General features: G+C 51.0%; 1 protein-coding gene across 1 annotated transcript in view; it reads right to left on the reverse strand.

The window, feature by feature from the left end:
- Positions 1–23,129, reverse strand: part of XXYLT1 (xyloside xylosyltransferase 1) — a 199,903-nt gene extending 176,774 nt beyond the window's left edge. Inside the window, exon 1 of the mRNA XM_031007306.3 lies at positions 17,484–23,129. Coding sequence (XP_030863166.1) covers positions 17,484–17,987 — 504 coding nt within the window. The 5' untranslated portion in view covers positions 17,988–23,129. The remainder of the gene's footprint in view (positions 1–17,483) is intronic.
- Positions 23,130–23,530: the final 401 nt, after the last annotated feature.

The following is a 23,530-nucleotide window of genomic DNA, read 5'->3' on the forward strand; positions in this document are numbered from 1 at the left end:
CTCCTGGGGCAGTGAGATTTCCCTCTCATATTTCCAGGCTGGAACAAATCCCCCAAAGACTCCCGTAAATCAGGTCCAGATGCTGCACATGTCACAGAAAAAGGCTGAGAAGTCAACAGCTCCAGAAATCAGGAGGCGAAGCAGCAAGATCCCGTTTCATTTCCCAAGGCCCCTGCTTAAGACACAGCCTTAAGCAAAAGAAATGTTTTCATTTTGCATTTGCCTTAAAATGTCTCCCAACTCTCTGAGAGCCACATCAGTTCTAAAATCTTCAACTGCTCACATTTCTTTTTTTTTCTTTGAGAAGGAGTTTTGTCTCCCAGGCTGGAGTGCAGTGTTATGATTTCGGTTCACTGCAACCTCCGCCTCCTGGGTTCAGGCAATTCTCCTGCCTCAGCCTCTCGAGCAGCTGGGACTACAGGTGCCAACCACCACAACTGGCCAATTTTTGTATTTTTAGTAGAGACGGGGTTTCACTATGTTGGCCAGGCTGGTCTCGAACCCCTGACCTCAGGTGATCCGCCCGCCTCGGCCTCCCAAAGTTCTAGGATTACAGGCGTGAGCCACCGCGCCTGGCCTGTTCACATTTCCGATCAAAGCGAAAGCCACTCAGTCACTCCGTGAGCCCAAAGAAGAGACCAGTAAGCAGGGCCAGCCTACCTGGCAGTTTACATCCTCTGCAAACGCTGCTCAGCAAATTCAACTATGTAGCCAATCACTCTTCCCTGAAGTGAGTTTTAAAGGGTAACACCAGAGGGAAACGGTGCTCTCGGACAAGTCACGGGGGTGCCCGCTGCCCAGCTGTGCACCAGGGAGCACCCCCACTGGGGTGGGGAGATTTCCCTCTCACATTTCCAGGCTGGAACAAGTCCCCCAAAGACCCCCATAAATCAGGCCCCAGGGGGCCCTCAGCGCTTGGAGACTCTGGCCACAGACATCAGCAGTGACTGCCCAGGCCTGGCAGGTTCTCCAGGGCCTCAGCCCCAGGGCCTGGGACCAAAGCCCCACCCTGCACTGACCACAGGTTAAATTTGCCCTGAAACTGGGGTCAGCAGCAGAAACAACACGCCCCTCACCCTCCCAACCACAGGACGCAGGCTCAAAGCCTGACAAGGTGATTTCCAAAGTACCATCTGCTCCTGGGAAGCCATTCCCTGAGCTGGAAGCTTGTTCCTTTTCCACTGTGAGGAAACTGGGGGCCACATGGCGTCACACAGAGCCCTCTGCAGGCTCAGTCACCCTCTCACTCTTGCTCAGCACGTCCACGGGGCATAATTAAGTCTGTAGGCTGCGGGATCTCTGTGCCAAAACTGCTCTTTTGTTTCCCAAGGTGAACTCGAGCATCTGGAACCTGGGCATCCAGGCAACAGGCTCGCAAGGCCCAGATTCAGGGGTAGCCACCCGTGCCAGGCTGGGACCTGACACAGGGTGAGCAGGTGAGCCACTAAGCAGGACCATGAGGTGGCATGCTAAAGCTGGGCACTGCCACCAAGGGTGGGACACAGACCTGCAGGGCCTTCACAGGGCCAGGGCAGTGCCTAAGGGTCCACCTAGCACGCGTCAAGCACAAACAGCTGCGTTATGCACATTCAGTCACTTAACGTCGCCCCCATACCAATGTTTTGGGGCAGGTGATATGACTGGGCCCCTGCTACAGAAAGGAGGTGGTTCAGAGAATGTAAACAACTACCCCCCACCTCCCAGAAAGATGAGGTAGAGCCAGGATCTAAAGCGGCCCATCTGTAGCCAACACCATACTCATCCAAGAGACACACACCCATTCCCACACCCGCTGCACAGGAAAGAGAAAGAAGTCAGACTCGGACCCTGTCCCCAACCGCCCCAGGCTGGGAAATTCACCAGCACTGCGGACAGAGCAGGGGATAACAGCAGCATCAGAAAGACCCATAAGGCCGTAGGTTTGCAGAGGGAATGCAGTCCCTCAGCAAGGAGCTTGAGTCGGACTAAACCAGCAGAAAAGGTGGTTTCCGAGTACCATGCTCGCACAACAGGGAGCCGCCGCCCAGGCCTGGAGATCCCTGTGACAGTCACGGCAGGACTGGGGCTGCGGGAGTGCAGAGCCAGGCGGGAGACAGCAGCGGGGTTCCCTACCCCACACGGCTCGCACCCACGAGCTCAGCCCCCAGCAGGACCCAGTCGGGCTGGGGACTCAGCTCCATCCAAGTGGGCTGAGCAGGGCCAGGCAATGGGTTGGAGGGAGCCGTGACTCTGGGCCTGCAGCTGAGGAGGCCGCAAAGCTTCCTTCTGAAGCAGCCGATCAGTGGACGTGGAGCAAAGCCTTTCATTGTCCACAAAACACAGGCGACTGCAGGGAGTCACAAGTGGGTGAGATCCAAAAGCTGTGTCAAAGCTAGAAACCAAAACGGAAGACAAACCGGCGCACAGAGCAAGCACAGCGTAGAACTGGCTTCCGAACACAAGGGAAGGCAGGCGGGGAGACCATGAGTGCAGGGAACCAGAGAGGGCACAGGAGAGCTGCTCCCTTGTCCACTGAGCAGCTGTGTGGCCCTGAGCAAGTTGCTTGGCCTCTCTGGGCCCCAGTTTTCTCATGGATAACATGAATAGACTCAACTCCAGGACCAGAGTCTGGACTCCCTCCAACCCAGACCTCTTCTGCAGCTAAATGAGGGAAGTGGGGCTCCAACATCTCAGCATGTAAATCCCACCTCCTAGAAAGAGGCTCCCTGCTGTTCTATGGACAGCTCCTGGAGGAGGGAGGGAAGGTCCACCCCGGGCAGCCCTGGGATTCCCCTGTTCTGTGCCACCCAGCTGACCAGGGGAAGAGGCCACCCAGCCAGCGGCAGGCACAGGGGCACCGTGGGAACCCTTCTGGTGGTGCCCCAGCTCTCACAGAGCATTCCTGGCTTTGGAGGGACAAGAACAAACCGCCAAAATCAACAGGCATCGGGCAGAGTGCTGAAGAATCAGCAAGCCGGATTCCAATCATGGCTCCGAGCAAGCTCATCTGTGCAGCCTCTTCCTAGGGGAGACTAGCTACCCCTCACAGGCCTGGCTGCTCCAAGGTTAAATGAGGGAGGAAAAGCAGGATCCAGCATGGTGCCTGCCACCCAGGGTCTCCTGCGATGGTGGCAACTGTGGCTCATTGACGGTGACGATAAACCTGAGACAGCTCTGGTCATTCCAAGTCCCTCGCCCTCATGCTCTGTGCAGGCCTGAGGTGCGGCCCCGCACAGGGCAGGGCCCGAGAAACGAACCAGTACCTCCCAGAGGACGGAAGGGAAGTCAGCACGGAAGCCTCACCTAGGGTCATTCCAGGGATTATCCCAGAAAGAGGGGAAGAGCAGCCTCCTCACACCCCGCAACTTCTCACCCGCACATTCAGGATGGGGTCTGCAAAGGGCATGAGCTCTGTAAGCCCCCAGCACTGTTTATACACGCCTGGAAGAGAACAGACTGTTACTCAGAGCCGGAGCATCCCCACTCCTCTTATGGATGAGAAACGGAGGCAAAGACATCAGAAGGCCTTGCTAACAGAAGCCAGGGTCAGAGGAAGACCCAGAACTCAGGATCAATAACATCTGGGCAGGACTCTGTCCACCACACTCCAGCTGAAGTGAGCGCCCAGGGGCAGGTGCAGGCTGAAGAGCTTGCCCAGGGCACTGCCTGCCAGCCGGGGCTCTAGGCAGACCAAGCAACCTTCCCAGGGCTATCAGGTAAGGGAGATAAGTGAAGCCCCTTGTACCTCCCAAGGGCCAGCATCATTTCTTCATGGTAAAGCAAGGGGGACAGTTCCAAAACCCAAAACACCGCTGACACTTCATAGCTAGTGTCAGGCTGGATGACTTTCTGCAGGAGAACCCGTGACAAGAAGGACCGGGAAGCTTTCTTTACAAGCTTGAGGCCTCTGTAGGCAGCCAAGGACGCCATGTCCTGCAGGTCTCAGCAGCATGTGCACAGGACATCTGATGGGCATCGGTGCCCAGCCATCCCACCCCGGCCTTCCATGGTTGCACTCACACCACACTGCCCACCGTGCTGGCATCCAGCTCCTCCAGTGTGCGAGCCTATGCAGTCTTACCCATGCCAGGCCCTGCGCCACTACATCCTGGAGACACAGAATGAAATAAGACACAGCGCTCATCCCCCAGCAGCTGGCAGAAGGGCCAGTGTCAGCTCGGCAGGAGCCAGGGGAAAGGGGCTCACCAGGGTGGAGGTAAGAGGTAGGTCCCCACATAACTGGCACCGTCCGAGCTTCATCATGAAAGGCAAGTTAATCAGATGAAGATGGGAGGAATGGGAAGAAGCCCCTGAGCAAAGTCCCAGAGATGGGAAGTGGCTGGGGTACACCGCAACCCCAGGCAGTCCAGCCAGGTGGATCACCATGGCAGCCAGGTACATCCTGGCTGGGCCGGCACAGGCCCCGTAGCTCTCCCTGTGGCTCCCGCTCCAAAGTCCTGGCTACTGCTGACTCTCTGCCAACCCAGAGAGCCACACACTCACCCAGCCAGGCCGCCCTACCCCAGCTGCTCCCCTCTGCCCCATCTTCTGGTCATGACTCTCCTGCCAGGGACAGAGGACAGAGCCAGTCTGTGGCTCCAGCTGCCTGAGCTCCCTCATCTCTCAGGTGGGCAGGTCACATGCTACCCATGTATCATGGGTGTATATCCTCCAAGCTCCCTGCCTCCGAGCCAGCCTCTCCATCCTCACAAAGCAGCCCCGGCACACCCACAATCCTCAACCCTGTGTCTTCCTACCCCCTAGACAACAGGTGACCGAGGGTGCCCTAAGCAAAGCCTGCACTATGCCTGATCTTGTGCAGGTTTTTCAGACTGACAAGTCCACCTGCTGAGCCTATGAAGCCCCTGCAGAATCCCACACTGACCAGGACTCAGGGAGCCTGGCCACCTGAGCGGTCACACAGAGGCCACATCCTGGGCTGCTGTGATGCTCTGGCAAAAGCAGGGCCACCTCACAGCCTTCAGAGAGGTAACAGCCACAGAGGGTAAGGCCAGAGACCCCACTCAGGGGGACAGTGTGGCAGCCAGGCATAAGAGCAGGCTCTGGGAGTATGTGGGGCTATGTGGATCCATGAGCGTCTCCCCAGAGGCCCGGCCTTTTTAAGTCATTTACAGCTTACACTTGGCTGATGCCCAAAAATGACTATAAACAGTTAGTGTGTGCAATCAGACCAAGAAAACAAATCAAAAACCAGTAAGAGGGAAACAAAACATCAAAATTTGACCAGAAATTGTGTAATTGTGCACCATTTACTATAAACAAATTTGAATTGGAACCTTCGAGAAACTAAGGAACGTTCACAGAGGCGACTCTGTCATCTACACAAGACTACAAAGGCTTCATCATCCTGACAAGCAGCAGCTCCCACTCCAGAGCACAGGCCGGCTAGCATTGCAGAGCCTCTGTCCAGGGCCAGGTAGGGCTAGGGCCCCTGGGGAAGGGATGTGATGAAGATGAGCCTCTTCCTTCCAGCAGGAAAGAGAAAGTGTGGATGCCCCTGAACATCAAATAAGGCTAAGGTGTCCTGTGCTTTCAGAGAGAGGCAAACAATATATTGCCAAGAGGTGGGGGAGGGAGGAGTGTCAGAGAAGAAAAAAACACCGTAGTTTGGAGAATTGAAGACTTGCAAGAACACGGGGACACCGGAAATAAACCTGGGCAGAAAGCTGTTTTGCAAGCTAGCTGCACTGCCCTCCAACTGAATCAACGGTATCAGCATGGTGAATAAACAGGTATGCGCTTTCTAGAGTGACAACAGCAGGGTGTCAGTTCCCAACACACCTATTCCGGTACCATTATTAGCAGCCACCGTTGACCAAGCACCTGCCATGTGCCAGGCTGTGAGCTGTCTCATTTCATCTGTTATCTGAGCAGCACACCTGTGCTATCCCCAGGCCTGCCTGAGCAGGGCCGCAGGGACCAGCCTCTGGGAGACTAGTCCCACCAGCAGAAGATGGCTTAATCGGGGCTGCTTAACAGTCATCGCCCTAATAAATAAAACAAATGGCTTTAATTTAAAACACATTAACTTAACAGCAGGCTTTCTGTCAGCTGATGAGGCCTGGCTCCACTGCTCAGAACAGGCAAGTAGTTAGAGTGGCCTCTCAGAGTCAGAGCCGTGAAGTCAAGGTCCCTGTGGCTTGCGGGTAAGGCATGGGACATGATGTTGCCCTGGTCATCTTGACTTGTCTTCCACAACCCACACGACGGTGTGAGTGGTCCCAGGGCGAAAGATAAGAGCCCTGGATGGGAAGGGTGTGAGGAAGGGCAGCAGGGAGGCCTTCGGGCCCTGCCAGGCGGCCCTTCCAGCAAGCAGGCAGCCGGGCTCCTCCTCCCAGGGAGAGGCCTCCCGCCCCAGGTACAGGCCTGGGAAGCCCTCATCTCACCGCGAGGACAGTCGCGTGGGACAGGCCTGTAAGGTGGCATCCGAGTCCCTCCCGCAATTAAGGACGCCGGGCTCCAGGCCAGCGCCAGGGACAGACCCAGCACCAGGGCGCCCCCCGGAGCCGGCCTCTGGCAGCCTCGGGTCTTTTGCCAAATTCCCCACCAGCGCCAGGATACCGAGGGGCCACCCCCACCACGCGGCTCCAACAGACACGTTTCCCACACTGGCTGCGGAGGCCCGCCGGGTGTGACGGGGACCAGGCGGACTGGAAAGGATGTGGCTGGGGCCCCGGGGAGGACCAGGCAGGAGCGACGGGCCTCCCCACGCAGCCTCCCTCCGACCGTGCTGCCGCATCGCCCGTCCCAGCGGCTCGGCCCCGCCTTGTCCAAAGGGCTCATCAAAGCCGGTTTACCAGCGGCCCAGGAAGGAAATGACCGCCCGCCGCAGCCCCGCCGACTGCCTTTCAGTTCAGTGCTTTCGAAACAACAAGGGCGGGCGGGGCTAGAGGAGGAAAAGAAACACCCCGCGGGAGCCTCAGGCTTGGGGGCTGCAGCCGCGCGCACCTCGCAGGCCGGGGGTCGGGCGCGCAGACGCGGTGCGGCGGCGCCACCAAGCGGCCGCGCGGGGCACTGCACTCGGCCCGTGTGTCGGCCCCGGGCGGGGGAAGGGACCGCGCCGCGGAGGAGGGGCCAGCCCCGCCCAACGCCCGACGCCCGCAGCCCCTCCTCTCCAGACGGGGGGCCCCGTGCTGACCGCAGCCGCGGAGTCTCCAGCGCACATCCCGGAGCACAGGACAAAACCTGTGCCTGCACCGGAGCCCCCATCCAGCTCCCGCAACACTGACCCCCCCTGGGCAGCCTCGGGCACGGGGCACCTGGAAAGCCAGCCCCGGACACGGCGCGGATTCTGCCTCCCGGAGGTCGGACTGCATCCTCCCGTCCCGGGCGAGGCACATCCAGGAGGAGACAGGGAGGCGAAGCCCCCTGGGATAGGTGAAGACGACAGGCCCTGCCACCTTCACTGTGGGTATTAGGGTGGGCTGCCTCTCAACCCACCCTTCCGAAAAAGACGGGGCTGCTGCTAACACCTCCCTCAAACAGCAGAGGAGGTGCCTGGGCTGCTTCTAAAGGCAGCTCGCTGTGGCACTTAGTCACTGCCCCTTTCTGGCCCAGGGTATCAGCTGGACGGGGGACACTGCGCCCAGAGCTTCCTTCCTGTTCCGATGTTTGGTGAACCTGCAGCGCTCCCTGAAGCAGATGAGAGGGAAGCTGCACTCCCAGAAAGCGCAGTTTTGGTTCATATTGAATGGATTTATTGGGGGTGTCATCGGCAGGCGGATGACAGATTGTGAGGTGGGCTACAGCCCTGCCCTCATCCCCACACCCACGGCCCCTTGGCAGAGCTGCTAGCGGGGTCCTGAAGTGCCGCCTGCTGCTCTGGGAGCTCCCTAAGCCACCTGCTCTCAGCCTCAGGGATGCCACACCTCTTTCCCCAGCCTCAGCCATGCTCAAGTGAGGCGTCTGCACTTTTATACATTCTAAAGGCCTGAACAGGCCGGGCGCGGTGGCTCACGCCTATAATCCCAGCATTTTGGGAGGCGGAGGCGGGCGGATCACCTGAGGTCAGGAGTTCGAGCCCAGCCTGGCCAACATGGTGAAACCCTGTCTCTACTAAAAATACAAGAATTAGCCGGGCACGGTGGCGCACGCCTGTGTAATCCCAGCTACTCGGGAGCCGAGGCAGGAGAATCGCTTGAACCCGGGACATGGGACATGGAGGTTGCAGTAAGCTGAGATCACACCACTGCACTCTGGCCTGGGGGACACAGCAAGACTCCATCTTGAAAAGAAAAAGAAAATTAAAGAAAAGAAAAGAAAAAGGGGAGGGGAGGGGAACAAATGTTGCTACTATGACAGAGCAAGACTCCATCACTAAATAAATAAATACATAAAGAAAGTGCTGAACAAATGTTGCTACTATTATTCTCCTCATCAAGACTTCATACTGGTAAACATCCCCTTGCTGACTTCAGGCACATCAGTGTACACGTCAGAAATTTCCAAACCATGTCCTCAGAATATGCCCATTTCTAGCGATGTTGTAACACCTTACAGGGTAAGGAGGGGAAAGTCAAGGTAACTGTTTTTTGGGTTTTTTTTTAATAAAATGCATTTTGGTAAATATATTTTAAAAATACCAAATACATGTATGTAGTTGTCCTTAGCAACATGTAATCGTTTCATTATTTGTCATTAGGGAAATGCAGACCAAAACTAAAATGAGATACCACTTCACACCCACTAGAATAGCTGTAATTGAAAAGATGGATGATTACAAGTGCTAGTAAGGACGTGGAGAAATCAGGACCTCCACACACTGCTGGTGGGAATGTAAAATGGTATAGCTACTGAGTTTGGCAGTTCCTCAAAAGGTTAAACAGAGTTAACCATTCCACTGCTAGGTTATACCCCAGTGATGTGAAAACATATGTCCACACAAAAACTTCTAAGTAAATGTTCACAGCAGCATTATTCATAATAGCCTCAAAGTGGAAACAACCCAAATGTCCATCAACTGATGAATGGATGATGTGGTTTATCCATACGATGGAATAGTATCCAACCATAAAAAAGGGTGAAGCATTAATGCATGCTACAACATGAACCCTAAAAACACTAGGCTAAAAGAAGCCAGACACAAAAGACCACATATTAGCTGAGCCCACTTGTAGTGAATACTCAGAAGAGACACATTTATACAGAGAGCAAGCTGATTTGTAGTCTCTAGGGATGGGGGAGACAGGAGGATGGAGGGTGATGCTAATGGATACAGGGTTTCTGAGGTGACAAGTGTTCTAGAATCAGTGGTCATAGCTGTACAACCTTGGGAATACACTAAAAACCACTGGATTGTATACATTAAATGAGCTTTATGGTACATGAATTATATTTCAATTTTTGTTGCAAAAAAAAGTAATTATCTATCTTTTTAAAATATGGCCTACAGGAACAAGGAGCAGTCAGGAAGTCATGAGGAATGACTGATGCCCAAAGCTGGAGCAGTTAATCCGTGCATTGAGGCCCCCACAGATTTTATAAATCCCCGTTGATCAGTGTATTTCATCTATATCATGACCCCAAGGCTCTGCCTTATCATTTCAACACATACTTGCAGGCTTCTCCAGAGTTTATTGTATTTGATACAATACTATACAAAGTTATTCCCCTTAGATCTGTGATTATAAAGTTTTCCATAAGAAACATACATTGGTACACAAACTACTAAAGCTGTTTTCATGAGTATATTACAATTTAAAAGAATGCCACTGTTAAATGCATTTGATAAAATATGCACTGTTCTCTAAACACTGCCATATAAAATGTCGGCCTATCTTTTCAAAGAGCCTCTCCCTTCAGGACACGTTTCTTTGATCACCTCTTTTCCAGACCATCATAACTTACTCAAAAGTGTCATTCAGGTGCAAGGTGCCTGCTGCTGTGACAAGCTGGAAAATCCATTGCATTTCCAGGGTCACCTGTTTGTCATTAGCTTCATCAATGAGACAGCCAGCATCAAAGTCAAGGTCTTCACATCCAGGCTTCTCTCAAGCCCCACCAATGAGCTAAGGTATTCAACTTTTCCAAGTCACTCACAGGTTTGCTCTTGCACTCAAAGGAACTCTGAGAATCCCCTACTGCATTTTAACGTTTGTCCAGTATTCCTAGTCCTCGGCACATGCTCCTCCTGGAACCCAACCTGTAAGGTGGATGCTAAGGTTTAAAGGGTGTCCCCTGGAATTCATGTGTTGGAAATGTGAGCCCCGGTGACGGTGCTGGGAGGTGGGGCTTTTATGACCTGATGAAGTCATTAAGAGGGATTCATGCCTGTCTCCCAGGCCGGGGTTACTTCTCTTGGGAGGGAGCGAGTTCTCACTCTCACTCACGGTACTGGATGAGTTACCAAGAGTGGCTGTTATAAAGTCAGGCGCCCCTCACGCTGTGCTCCTTCTGCATGCCTCTGCTTCCCTCCCCAGAAGCTGTCACCATCCTCTTGGACTTCCCGGCCTCCAAAACCTCAAGCTAAATAAATATCTTTCCTTTCTAAATTACCCAGTCTTGGGTATTGTTATGGTGAGAGAAAACAGACAAGGATCGTGGGGGGTGTGCAGTTTCCTTCTTCCTCCTAATTTGTCACCAGGAAATGGAGCAACCCAGTCTCAGGCTCTGAAAGAGGCTGAGGTTTGAGGGAAAAGGGGCAGATCACTGAGAACTCTTCTAGGATATCCTGGGTTTAATCACTATAGTTATTAGTCAACTATAAATATTTATTGAGAACATAGAATGTGCCAGAAACAGTGCTGAGACTATAGTGTCGATGGGAAAAAGAGGAAGCACCCCTTCTTCATTGTTCTGTGCTTCTCTATGGAGGATGCTCTCCTGGACAAACACTCCGGCCTCTTGCTCCCTGCCCCATCCTCCTCTCCTCCTTGCACACTAACTCCTCCTTAAGGCAGGAGAATCTACATATGCAGGACCTGCCCATCCCTGCAGGGAGGCAAGCAGCTGCCAGAGCTGTCTGTGCCTCTGGAAGTCTGTCCAGTTCTTCTGTCCCAGGTTAAGAGACTGCTTGCCCGCTCTATCACTTCCAACTCAGGCCAGAAATAAGGATGGCATCTATGGGGTTCCCGTAAACCTCAATAGATGAAGGTGGGTAAGGTCTCTGCCTTCTGGAGATTACCTTCCAGGAGGGAGACAGAGAGACTACAAACAAGTTAACAGGAGAGTTAGTTGCTCAAACATGCAAAGCACACTCCAACCTGAGGCCCACACACTTGCAGGTGCTTCGGACAGAGTCCCGCCCAGAGGGCTGTGGCTCCCTCACTTCCTTCAGGCTCTGTGCAAATGGCACCTTATCCGTGGAGCCATCCCTGACCACCTGTGCACCACGGCAAACAACTCCCCACACTGACAACCACACACTCACCACGGCTAACAACTCCCCACACTGACAACCACACACTAGCTATCTCTGCAGCCTGCTTTATTTCTCTCTGTAGAACTGATCACAATCTGACTCACTCTATATTTATTTGTTAAAAATCCATCTCCTATACATTCCCTGCAACCCCAGAATTTAAGCTCCATGAAGGCAGAAACTTGTTCTGTTCTCTGCTGTTCACAAGTACCTTAGAACAGCGCCTGGCACAGGATATGCACTTAACAACACCCTATGAATGAATACATGAAAAAATGAATACATGCTATAAAAGACATGCACAGCCGGGCGTGTTGGCTCACAACTGCAGTCCAACATTTTGGGAAGCTAGGGCAGGAGGATCACTAGTTTGAGATCAGCCTGGGAAAGAAGGTGAGATCCCATCTCTACAAAACAATTAAAAAAAAAATTAGCTGTGCATGGAGGCACATGCCTGTAGTCCTGGCTACTCAGGAGGCTAAGGCAGGAGGATCCCCTAAGCCCAGGAGTTTGAAGCTACAGTGAGCTGTGATCACACCACTGTGCTCTACTCTAGCCTGCGCGGCAGACAGAAATCCTATCTCAAAAAAAAAAAAAAAAAAGTAAAAGAAAAGGCCAGGCACGGTGGCTCACACTTGTAGTCCCAGCACTTTGGGAGGCCAAGGCAGGTGGATCACCTGAGGTCAGGAGTTCATGACCAGCCTGGCCAACATAGTGAAACGCCATCTCTGCTAAAAATACAAAAACTATGTGGGCGTAGTGGCAGGCACCTGTAATCCCAGCTACTTGGGAGGCTGAGGCAGGAGAATCGCTTGAAAGGAGGCGGAGGTTGCAGTGAGCCAAGATCGCACCCTTGCACTCCAGCCTGGGTGACAGAACGAGACTCCATCTCAAAAAAAAGAAAAAAGAAAAAAATGCACAAGGTGATGGGAAAGATGAAGGCTAGCATGAGGGTTGCGTTAGAAAAGAGATTCGGGGAAGGTCTTTCTGAACGGTTAAGATTTGAGCTGATAGCACAAGGGAAATACCACAAAGAAGCAATATTGCTGTGCTCCATGGAGGCCATACAAGCAGTGGCCGGTGGGCCCCACCGCCTCCGCAGAGAGCTGGCCAGCATGGCGAAGGGGAGGAGACATGAGAGGCGCCTTGAGGCCTGTTCACTGTGATCATTTTCCCAGAAGTCAGTAGAGTAGAACCATGTGATGAGACTGGACCCGAAACAATACACACAGCAGCACTGGGCCAAACTGGACTAAATGCGACCCAGCAACACAGATGTGATGGCCCCCGCTCCAGCAGCCATCCCGGACCATGAAGACAGCGCCACCCTCAGGGATGGTAAAACAGAGAGCTGGAAGGAGCCGAGGACCGTGGTGACTTCACGAAGCCCCCATGCCAGCCCAGGAATGCCTACCTCTGGACTGCATTGAAATGAGACATAAATTCAACCTTGTTTAAGCCACCATTATTTGGGGGTTTCATGGTATATTCTGTCAAACCTGATCCGGCAGGAAAGGCACATGGAAGGGATAAGTCTTGATCTAAGTTTTACAAGTGTGAGACTGCACTTGACAGAAAGACAACAGATGCTCAGAAGCAGAGCAAGCAAAGCGCCATGAGAAGGAACAGCTTGTCCTAGAATTCAGGAAGCTCAGCCACTGCTGTGGGTCTAGGACATTGAAATGACCTGGGAGGACAGGTAGCCAGAAGCTACTGGAGGTTCTGAATGGAAGCGATACAATAAAGGCAGCATTCTGGCCGGGTGCGGTGGCTCATGCCTGTAATCCCAGCACTTTGGGAGGCTGAGGCAGGCGGATCACGAGTCAAGAGATCGAGACCATCCTGGCCCACATGGTGAAACCCCATCGCTACTAAAAAATACAAAAATTAGCTGGGTGTGGCGGTGGGTGCCTGTAGTCCAGCTACTCCGGAAGCTGAGACAGGAGAATCGCTTGAACCCGGGAGGCAGAAGTTGCAGTGAGCCGAGACCGCACCACAGCACCCCAGCCTGGTGACAGAGCAAGACTCTATCTCAAAAAAAAAAAATAAAAGAAAAAGAAAAAGACAAAAAAAAGGCAGCATTTTAGCAAGGTGAATGTGGCAGCCTTTCCCAGATCAGCACAGCCAAAATAGCCTGGATGGAAGAGTCACAGTCAAACAGTTCCTGAACGCCCACTGTGAGCCAGGCATCGTGCTCCCCACGGAAGGTTACCCAGAGGACAGGATGCCTGAACTGGGTCTTAGAGACCAGCAGGAGAGCACTCCTGGATTTCTTACAGCAGTGACGCCCAAGCCTGCCTCTGTAACTCCATCCAAATACAGACTTCCAGGCCCCACCCAGGAGATTCTGAGCCCACAGGATGGGGTGGGGCCCAGGATTCTGTATTTTTAAAAGTGTCCCCAGGTGATTCTGATACATTTAGAAAATGGACTTACTGTAGAGGCTAGAAGCAGCTCCTCCTATACTGGTACCTGGAACATAGCAAGTTCTGAAGTTTACTGATTAACAAATAATATGCTTCCCTGTTCACAGATAATAAACTCACAGATTAATTAAAACCTTCAAACATATTTAAAACAAGATACATGAATCCTTTTTAGCTAATATCCAATTAGCCAAAATAAAATCTAAGGTCACTAATAATGTTCTGTGATCTATTTCTGCAACCATTTCAGCTACAAGGTGTTTCTATGCCACTTGAAAATGGCCTGAGACCTCGGTGTGTGGGCACCAGCCCCGTGCCAGTTCACTGTGGCCCTGCTCTGCATCTTGCAGCCATGCTGAGGTCCCAGAGCCAACTGAAGGGAAGAGGAACCCCCAGGCTATCTTCAGACAGTTCTAACACCACTCAAATCAATTCTCCCTGGGAATAAACTGCCCCCTGGACTTTACCTTACAAGACAGAGGTGCTCCTTAAAGGGGAAATACAGCACAAAGGGAACAGCACTGACCTAGGATGCAGGTCCAGCCACAACTGAGTAACTTCTCCAGAAAGCCTTGGGCGAGTTTCCTCACCTGTCATGCTATATACTCCAAATCCCTCCCAGCTCTGGCACAGCCAGAGTGAGAAATTCTAGTGTCCTTCTTCCGAGTCAATACTGAAAAAACAATTCCAGTATAAAATTCCCTCATCTGTCTGGTGCTAGGGAGGCAGCATTTAAGACACGTCAATGTCAATGCCCTTAAGGAGTTTAGAGTCTAGCAAGGAAGACAAATAATTACTCCAACGATTATATAAATACAACTGTGATAAATGTTACTAAGGAAAAGTGCTTGGAGTTTGAAAGTGTGTAATGGGGGCTCAGGAAAGGTTTACCAAGGAAAGAACACCAAAGCCGAGACCTGAAAGCTGAGTACCAAGGATGGAGGCAGGGAGTACTCCAGACAGAGGAAAGGCATGTGTCATATGTTCTTTTCAGGAATATTCCAAACCTGAGGAAGAATTAAATCACAAGTAAAATGAAGCAAACCTTTTAGAATCGCACATTTAAAGGAAAAAAAGAGCACTTTTCATTACAAACAGAAAAATTTACAAAATATGAACTCAAAAATCATGGGAATGCCAGGTGCAGTGGTGTGTGCCTGTAATCCCAGCTATGCAGAAGGCTAAGGCAAGAGAATTGCTTGAGCTCAGGAGTTCAAGACCAGCCTGGGCAACATAGCAAGAATCCTTATCAAAAACAAAACAAAACAAAACAAAGTAATGGAGGCCAGGTGCGGTGGTTCACGCCTGTAATTCCAGCACTTTGAGAGGCCAAGGTGGGTGGATCACCTGAGGTCAGGAATTTGAGACCAGCCTGGCCAACATGATGAAACGCCATCTCTACTAAAAATACAAAAAATTAGCCGGGCGTGGTGGCGGGCGCCTGTAATCCCAGCTACTCAGGAGGCTGAGCCAGGAGAATCACTTGAACCTTGGAGTCAGAGGTTGCAGCGAGCCAAGATCACACTGCTGCACTCCAGCCTGGGCGACAAGAGCAAAACTGTCTCAAAAAAAAAAAAAAAAAAAAAAATTAGCCAGCGTGGTGGTGGGCACCTGTAATTCCAGCTACTCGAGAGGCTGAGGCAGGAGAATCGCTTGAACCCGGGAGGCAGAGGTTGCAGTGAGCCGAGATCATGCCACTGCACTCCAGCCTAGGCAACAAGAGCAAAACTCCATCTCAAAAAAAAAAAGAAGTAACGGGAGCAATTTTATGCCAGGACTGACAACCCCTTATCCAATCACTGACATCTGGCTAGAAGTCCCCAGACACTAAACCCTCAGCCCTCACACCTCAACAGAGGAGGTGTCAGTTCCCTCTGGTCATTTGCAGCTGCCTCCAGGCCTTGAGTGAGGCTGCCGGAACTGGGCCCAGTAAAGTGGGGTAGTCCCAGCATGAAACACTTACTCCAAGACAGGAGGAGCTCCGCCCTGAGGCTGGATCTACCCCTGGGCCAATATTTCTGGTGCCAACTAAGAGTGCCAGGCATTGTACATAGGGATGGATGATAAGACATGATACAGTCACAGCACCACGGAAGTAGAAAAGGAAAGAAGGGACGGTTCCTTGGCTCCAAGGAGGGGATGGTATCTGAAGATGGGCAAGACTTGGAGATGGAGAGAAGGAGCGCCTCAACAGTGGGAATGACAAAAGCAAAGGCAAGTAGGCTGGAAAGCACTGGCTGTGCAGCTAGCGCTGCAGCGGGAGCTCGGGACAAGGGGACAGAGACCCAGCAACAGTGCAGAGTAGGCCCGGAAGAGATGACAATGCTGATCTTCAAGGTGCTGTTTGGAGACCTGGTCAAATCCCAAGATCTGCCCAGACTGACCCTATGGCCAAGGGCCCTCAGTTTTCTACCCTGAACTAGTGCAAAGTTTCTCAAATATTAGGGTCATTAGGATCACCTGGGACACGTTGCCAGGCTCCTCCTCCAGCGAGGACCTTCAGAGGTCCCAGGGTCTAGGGACTTTCTCAGGAGAGGTGAAAGCTGAGTAAAGAATGGCCAAGGGCCCAAGAGGACACTGTGGGCAGACAGTACAGCATGTATAAGGCCCACTCCATACATAGCTAAGGTATGAGGTGCATGTAGACAAAGGAGGAGAGGTGAAGCCAGAGAAGTGGACCAGGCTCACAACACAACAGCCCTATCAATAAACTGGGACTTCACTCCGTAGGCAACAAGGAGCTATCACAGACTCCCGAAGCCTGTAGGATCCTGGCAGCAGCTCCCCTAGTCACTCACGTAACACAACTCCCGCCTCAGCATGCTTCCCCAACCAACATCAGTCTCCACCCTTTAATATTACCTACTACTCCTTAAAATCTGGCCTCGGATCCCCTCTGTACAACTATTAGGTCAAAATCAAATGAGCAATTTGACCTAGGCAATTCACACTATGTCAGGAACACATCTCAGACAAGGAGAGCCAGGCAGTGAAGAGAGATGATAAACAGAGATGGAAGCTGTCATGGAGGCAGATTGGTCCAGCCTGGGACAAGGCGGCCAGCTGTGCTCTCCCCAGATCATATCTGTTCCTCCTGAGCTTTCTCCTCCTCATTCGGAGGAACTCCAGGCTTCTCTAAATGGGTTCATGACCCTTGGAGGAAGGGGAAAAAGGGACACAGAGAGGAGATAAGATGGTTCACAATGAGTTTGACCAGATCCTACTGAAATACCTTAAGAGCAATGAGAAATGTCACTGCAACTTCAACACTTCCAGAAGCCTCACCAAGGCCCTCTCCAGTTGCTCAGGATGACTACTGGTGACCAGTCCCATCCTCATAAGTCAAAAACTAAGGAACATAAACAGAGGTGCAGACTCTGAAGGCAGTGCTGAACCCTGCAACGTTAGCAAAATGGGGGCGCGCAGACTCTCCTGGGGGCTGCACTTAACTGGGGGAGAGGAAAACGAGGCGGTCATTAAAAACGCAGCTCCACTCCTCAGCACCAGCTGAGGGCGTCTGGCTGCCGGACACGCCCCCGAACGAGACCTCCCGCAGGCTGTGAACACTACCTTGCAAGCGGGCAGCTCAGGGAAGATCCTACCCGCTAGTTCCTCGGATCCCCTCCGGGAGCGCGCACTGACCTCGCTTAGGATGGGGTGGGCCACCCACCCGGAGCCCCCAGCCGCGGCCCGCTCACCTTGCACTTGAAGCCAGCGGCGGGCGGCAGGAGCTCCCGCAGCAGGCCCTTGGCCACCTCGCGGCTGGCCTCCTCGCTCACGAAGTGAAGGTTAAGCACCTCGTGCGCCTCGAACTTGGCGAGACGCAGCAGTGAGCGCAGCGCGACGCGGGCCTTGGCCTGCAGCGCGGCATTGTGCTCCGCCTTGGTGAACATCATCAGCAGGTGGTAGTCCACCGGCCCGGCACCGCCGCCCTCCAAGCTCTTGGCCTTCGCGCCGGGGGCTGGCGCCACGGAGCCCCGCGCTAGCTCCAGCGCGGGCGGCGAGGGCGCGGCGGGAGCCCCGGCGCGGGCCTCCTTCAGCCTCTTGGTGGCGCTGGAGAAGGTCTCCCGGCCTGAGCCGAGGTAGTAGAAGGCGCAGACGGCCAGCGCCGCGGCCAGCAGCAGGGCGCAGTAGTGGGAGCGCACAGCGCCCAGGCGCGCCATGGCCCGAGCGCATGGGAGCCCGCCTCGGAGGAGGCCCATGCGCTACGAGACCGCGGCGCCAGCGGTGCCAGCAACGCGGGAGAGCCCTCGGGTACCCGGACGCCGGCGGCCACTTAGCCCCGGCGCCAGGCGGCGGCCATGGCAGGGGCGGGGCCGCGCCTCCCGGAGCCAATCGCGGGCGCCGGTGCGCGGAGGGGCGGGGCCGGGCGTGCCGAAACCGCTGGGTCCTAGGTTCCAAGGGTATTAAGGGAGGGGTTAGGGTGGGATCCGGCGCCGGGCGTTAGGAGGGGCGGATTCCGGACTCCAGCGTGCTGAGGGATGGCCCGCTGTCCCGGCTGAGAAATGGCGTCCTACGCGGCGAGCCCCAGAGGATATCCAAGCTGAGTCTTGAAAGGAATGGAGGCGCCCGAACAGAGGAACTTAGGTTAGCCAAAAGCGAACCTGGAGGCACCAAGAGGTAAAACTTTAATCTCTGCACCTTTTTCCCCTCAATTTCTTGGAGGCTTTAAGCCGTCTCGGCCTCTCCCTGCACACGAGCCGTAGCTAGGCAATTTAAACCGGCAGTTCCTCCCTTTTCCCCCGCCCTGGGAGGAAATGGCTCGGGCCGCACGTCGCGCCGGAGGCCGAGCGGAGGGAGGCTGGAGGATGTGGCCAGCAGGGGGGCCCCCGCCGCCCGCACGAACCTGCGAGGCTGCTCCCCGAGCCCCAGCACCGCAAAGCCCTGGAGGGCGACATTCATCCACTTTTGTTTTATAAACAGACTTTTAACACTTTATCAAGAGCCTCCTTGAGAGTACCAGGGAGTTTTGCACGCCGAGGTCACGTGCCCAAAGTCACACAGCTAGCCAGTAGCAATTTTGACCCTAGGCAGTTGCACACTGCTAACTAGATAAAAACGTACTAACTTCAGTCTTCTAAGAATTGAGGCTATACCAGTAGTTTTTAAGTAAACACGTGCAAGTGCTGTGCATGCTCGAGAGGAGGGGGTGAAAATAATGGACAAACGCACATATAGATTGGTCTCTCAGAGTTTATTGGGCTATGCCATCATTTCTCAAAGTGTGGGTAGAGCCCACCTTTCCCAGATTTTCGGTCCATCCCATTTTTAACTCTTGTTCTTTTCTATTGAAGCAGCACTTTTCTGGAAAACATTGGACCTCTGAAATAGGCCTGCAACAAGTTCACACATACTACTCACCTTGGGGAAAAAACCCGAATAGCAGAATTACCACACTCGAGCAGTTCATTTGATCCTTACAACTCTATGAGGTAGAAGCATTTTACAATGGAGAAAATTGAGATTTAGAGAATTACCCAAATCTAGCAGGCTAGTAAATAATGGAGCTGGAATCCTAACCCAAGTCTTACTGTTTCCAAGTCCAAGCGTCTAGTCAAGATTAGCTCCAAAAACAGTCACTCAAGCTCTGAGTTGTGTGTATTTTACCACAACTGTTAGCATATGGTTAACAGCTGGTTAAGAGAGCAAGTCCTGGGGTGAATGATCCAGGCTGGAATTCAAGCTCTTCCACTACAGGTTGCTGGACTTTACACACGTTACTTAATAACGCCGAACTACAATTACACCATATAGAAAATGGGGCTAATACTAGTATCTATGCCTCATTGGCTCATGAGAGACAATATTTAAAAAACAGGCCGGGCGCGGTGGCTCACACCTGTAATCCCAGCACTTTGGGAGGCCGAGGCGGGCAGATCACGAGGTCAGGAGATGGAGACCATCCTGGCTAACACGGTGAAACCCCGTCTCTACTAAAAATACAAAAAATTAGCCGGGCGTGGTGGCGGGCGCCTGTAGTCCCAGCTACTCAGGAGGCTGAGGCAGGAGAATGGTGTAAACCCGGGAGGCGGAGCTTGCAGTGAGCCGAGATCGCGCCACTGCACTCCAGCCTGGGCGACTGAGCGAGACTCCGTCTCAAAAAAAAAAAAAAAAAAAAAAAGCAGTTAGAACAGTGCCTACCAATAAACTCTGCTAAAGACACCAAACTCCTTTTTTAAAGCCTAAATATCCAACATGTGCAAAAACACAATTCCACAACCATAAGCTTTTCTGTGGTATTTATAAATAAACCCCAAATCTCTGTTAAGGCTTTATTACATGTTCCAGTCTCTCCAAGAAGCATGCTAGAGCTGTATTATTACATTCTAATTACTGTTCACTAATAAAGGAGAAGTAATCCTAGAATTGTGCCTTTTCATCCCCTACCTACACCATCAGAGTAAGGTGGGGTTTTTTTTTCCCTCTGTTATTTTATATTCAATTTATTCAACAAATGTTTTTTCAAACCTTTGTAAGATCACTACTCCCGGAAATTTATGGCTAAGACATAATGATCATTTAAATTTTACATAGGGTGTGGCCGGATGTGGCGGCTCACGCCTGTAATTCCAGCACTTTGGGAGGCTGAGGCGGGCAGATCACGAGGTCAGGAGTTCGAGGCCAGTCTGGCCAACATGGTGAAACCCCCGTCCCTACTAAAACTACAAAAATTAGCTGGGCATGGTGGCCAGCGCCTGTAATCCCAGCTACTCGGGAGGCTGAGGCAGGAGAATCGTTTGAACCCGGGAGGCGGAGGTTGCAGCGAGCTGAGATAGTGCCACTGCACTCTAGCCTGCATGACAGGGTGAGACTCCGTCTCAAAAAACTAAATAAAATTTTTACAAAATCAAAAATACAAATAAAGTGCAGCAGTAGCACAATCAGGTCACTGTAACAAAAAAATAAATTTTACACAGGAAATCAGAAAAATAATTATATTGTTCTGACTTATCATAATGTATCATTCTGACTTATCAATATTATTGTAGCTTATCATTCCCAGTTATTTGCCCATAAATAAAATTTTTTGTTGCAGCTTCCTGAAGTGTATTGCTGACAGAAAGCAAAAACAGTAGGTTCAAAGTAGCCAGCTATTTATCCAATAGATACTGAGTGCCTACAACATACGAAGCATAGTAGTAGCACAATTAAAAAGTATGTAATATGACAGTTGGTAATATGCGCTATTTTCTCAGGTTATAGATAACTGGTGTATCATAACATGTCTAAATAGACAAAGAACTTGAGTAAGTACAGTAACCCTTCAGTTCTTTGGCCAAGTTCTGTGATTTCTGACCAGAGATTAGGTAAATGGTTTTTCCTGTTGAGTCATTTCCACATTGTAAGGTTGCATAGATTATCCAACCTCTCTGCTTCAGACCTTGGCTTACATGTTACTACCTACACAAGTGATCTCTAAATACCTCCTATCCAGTGTCTGGGCTAAGTGCCATCCTCAATAATTCTGTGAGGGCCACCTAAATATATGTACTACCCTAGTCTCATCTTTCTTCATTGCAAGAACACGTGACTCCAAGAGAACAGAATATACATTTGTTTTTTATTAACCACAATATACCCAGTACCTTAACACGGTGCCTACCACATTGGATGAGTCTCAAAAATATACTCAACCATTGAAACAGCATTTTTATTTCTAGAAAATCTTCCTAATAATTTAAGAATGTTCAAAATATTTAACCATAAGAATAAAGCAAGGCCAAGCATGGTGGCTTAGGCCGGGAATGGTGGCTTAAACGCCTGTAATCCTAGCACTTTAGGAGGCCGAGGAGGGCAGATCACCTGAGGCCAGGAGTTCGAGACCAGCCTGCCCAACATGGCGAAACACCGTCTCTACTAAAAATACAAAAAATTAGCCAGACATGGTGGCGGGCGCCTGTAATCCCAGCTACTCAGGAGGCTGAGGCAGGAGAATCGCTTGAACCCAGGAGGGGGAGGTTGCAGTGAGCCGAGATCATAACGCTGCACTCCAGCCTGGGCGACAAGAGCGAAACTCTGTCTCAAAAAAAAAAAGTAGGCAGTGTGGTGGCGGACACCTGTAATTCCAGCTACTCGAGAGGCTGAGGCAAGAGAATCGCTTGAACCCAGGAGGCAGAGGATGCAGTGAGCCAAGATTGTGCCTCTGTACTCTAGCCTGGGGAAAGAGAGCGAGACCCTGTCTCAAAAAACAAACATAAAAATAAAGCAAAGCTAGGTTCATGATGGCAAAAAATCAGAATCAAATGGTCATCAATAAAGTGGTTAAAGCTAAAATAATGCAGTCATTAAAAGTGATGTTTTCAACAAACTGCAGGTGGAAATTTAAAAAACTAACAAATGGGTGAGGTGGCTCATACCCGTACTCCAAGCTATGTGGGAGACTGAGGTGGGAGGATCACTTGAGCTCAGGGGTCCAAGGCTGCAGTGAGCTACGATCGCCACAGGACTCCAGCCTGGACGACAGTGCGAGACCCCAATTCCAAAAAAAGAAAATAGTAATGGTAACAAATGGAAAAAAAAACCTATAGAGACTAAGAAACATATTCACCAACTGCAATGTATGGAACTTACGTGAATTCTGATTTGCACGATCTATTTTAAAAATCGTATTTGAGACAACCAATTTGAATATTGATTATGTAGTTTCACAGTTTAAGAAGTGTTACGATTTTTGAACGGTCCTCAACTTTTAGATGTACATACGGAATGATTTGCTGGTGAAAGGTCTAGGATCTGGTTCCAAAAAAAAGTCCAGGAAAGGGGAAAAATGGGTATGAGAATAAATATAAGCCATGAGCTTACAGCTATTGATTTTCTCTACCCGTACATGCTTGAAATTTCCCATAAATTTTACGTTCTCCCCATCTATTAAGTGAAAGAAGTGGGTAACAGTATGATCCCATTATATAAATGTATGAATACACACACCCAAAGGTCTAGAGGGGTATACACCAAAAAAGAAACAGTATCTCCCTCAGTGCTATCCAGTAGAACTTCCTGTGACAATGTATATATTCTACAATCTCCCCTGTTCAAAACAAGTCACTAGCCACATGGGGCTATGAAGTTCTTAAAATGTAGCAGTACGACTGAGGAAATGAACTATTTGTCTAATTCCAATTAAGTAGCCACATGTAGCTAGTGAGTTCCATTTTGGACAGCACAAGATAATGGAATTGTGGATGATTCTCTCGCTGCTTCTTAACATTTCTCCACAAGCAAAAAGCTTTGTTTTTGCAATAATTGAAAAATTAAACTGTTTTCACTTAAAATATTTACAGACTATTGATGTGGGTTCTCCACAGAACTATTCTGAAAATGAAATGAAGCTGAATAAAGCAAGTTATATTGAAAAGTTTATGTGTCTGCTTTCAATTAGCTTTTTTTTTTTTTAAAGCAAATGCAGGTGATTCACTTCCAGTTTGCTTTTTTCAACCTTCCATTCCTTCAGTCCCAATTCACAGACAAACGTGTGTGTGTCTGTTTACTAAAAGGATAAAATGTGAATGTGCTGCATAGATTAGGAACATTAATGTCAATCATAATGGAAAAAACTTAGAGCAAGCCCCTCCCCCCACCCCCCCAAAAAAACCTTTTATCTTTTTGCCAATGAATTAGGGACTATAACAGCTCTGTGAACAAAGAGAATTATATACTTAAAAGATCCAAATGGATTTCTTGATTGAAGTAATCAGCAAATAGGATGAATGTGGATTTGAAAGGGCTGGGAAGAAATACCTTAAAA

This window comes from Gorilla gorilla, chromosome 2, assembly GCF_029281585.2.
Source record: "Gorilla gorilla gorilla isolate KB3781 chromosome 2, NHGRI_mGorGor1-v2.1_pri, whole genome shotgun sequence".
Taxonomy (NCBI): Eukaryota; Metazoa; Chordata; class Mammalia; order Primates; family Hominidae; genus Gorilla; species Gorilla gorilla.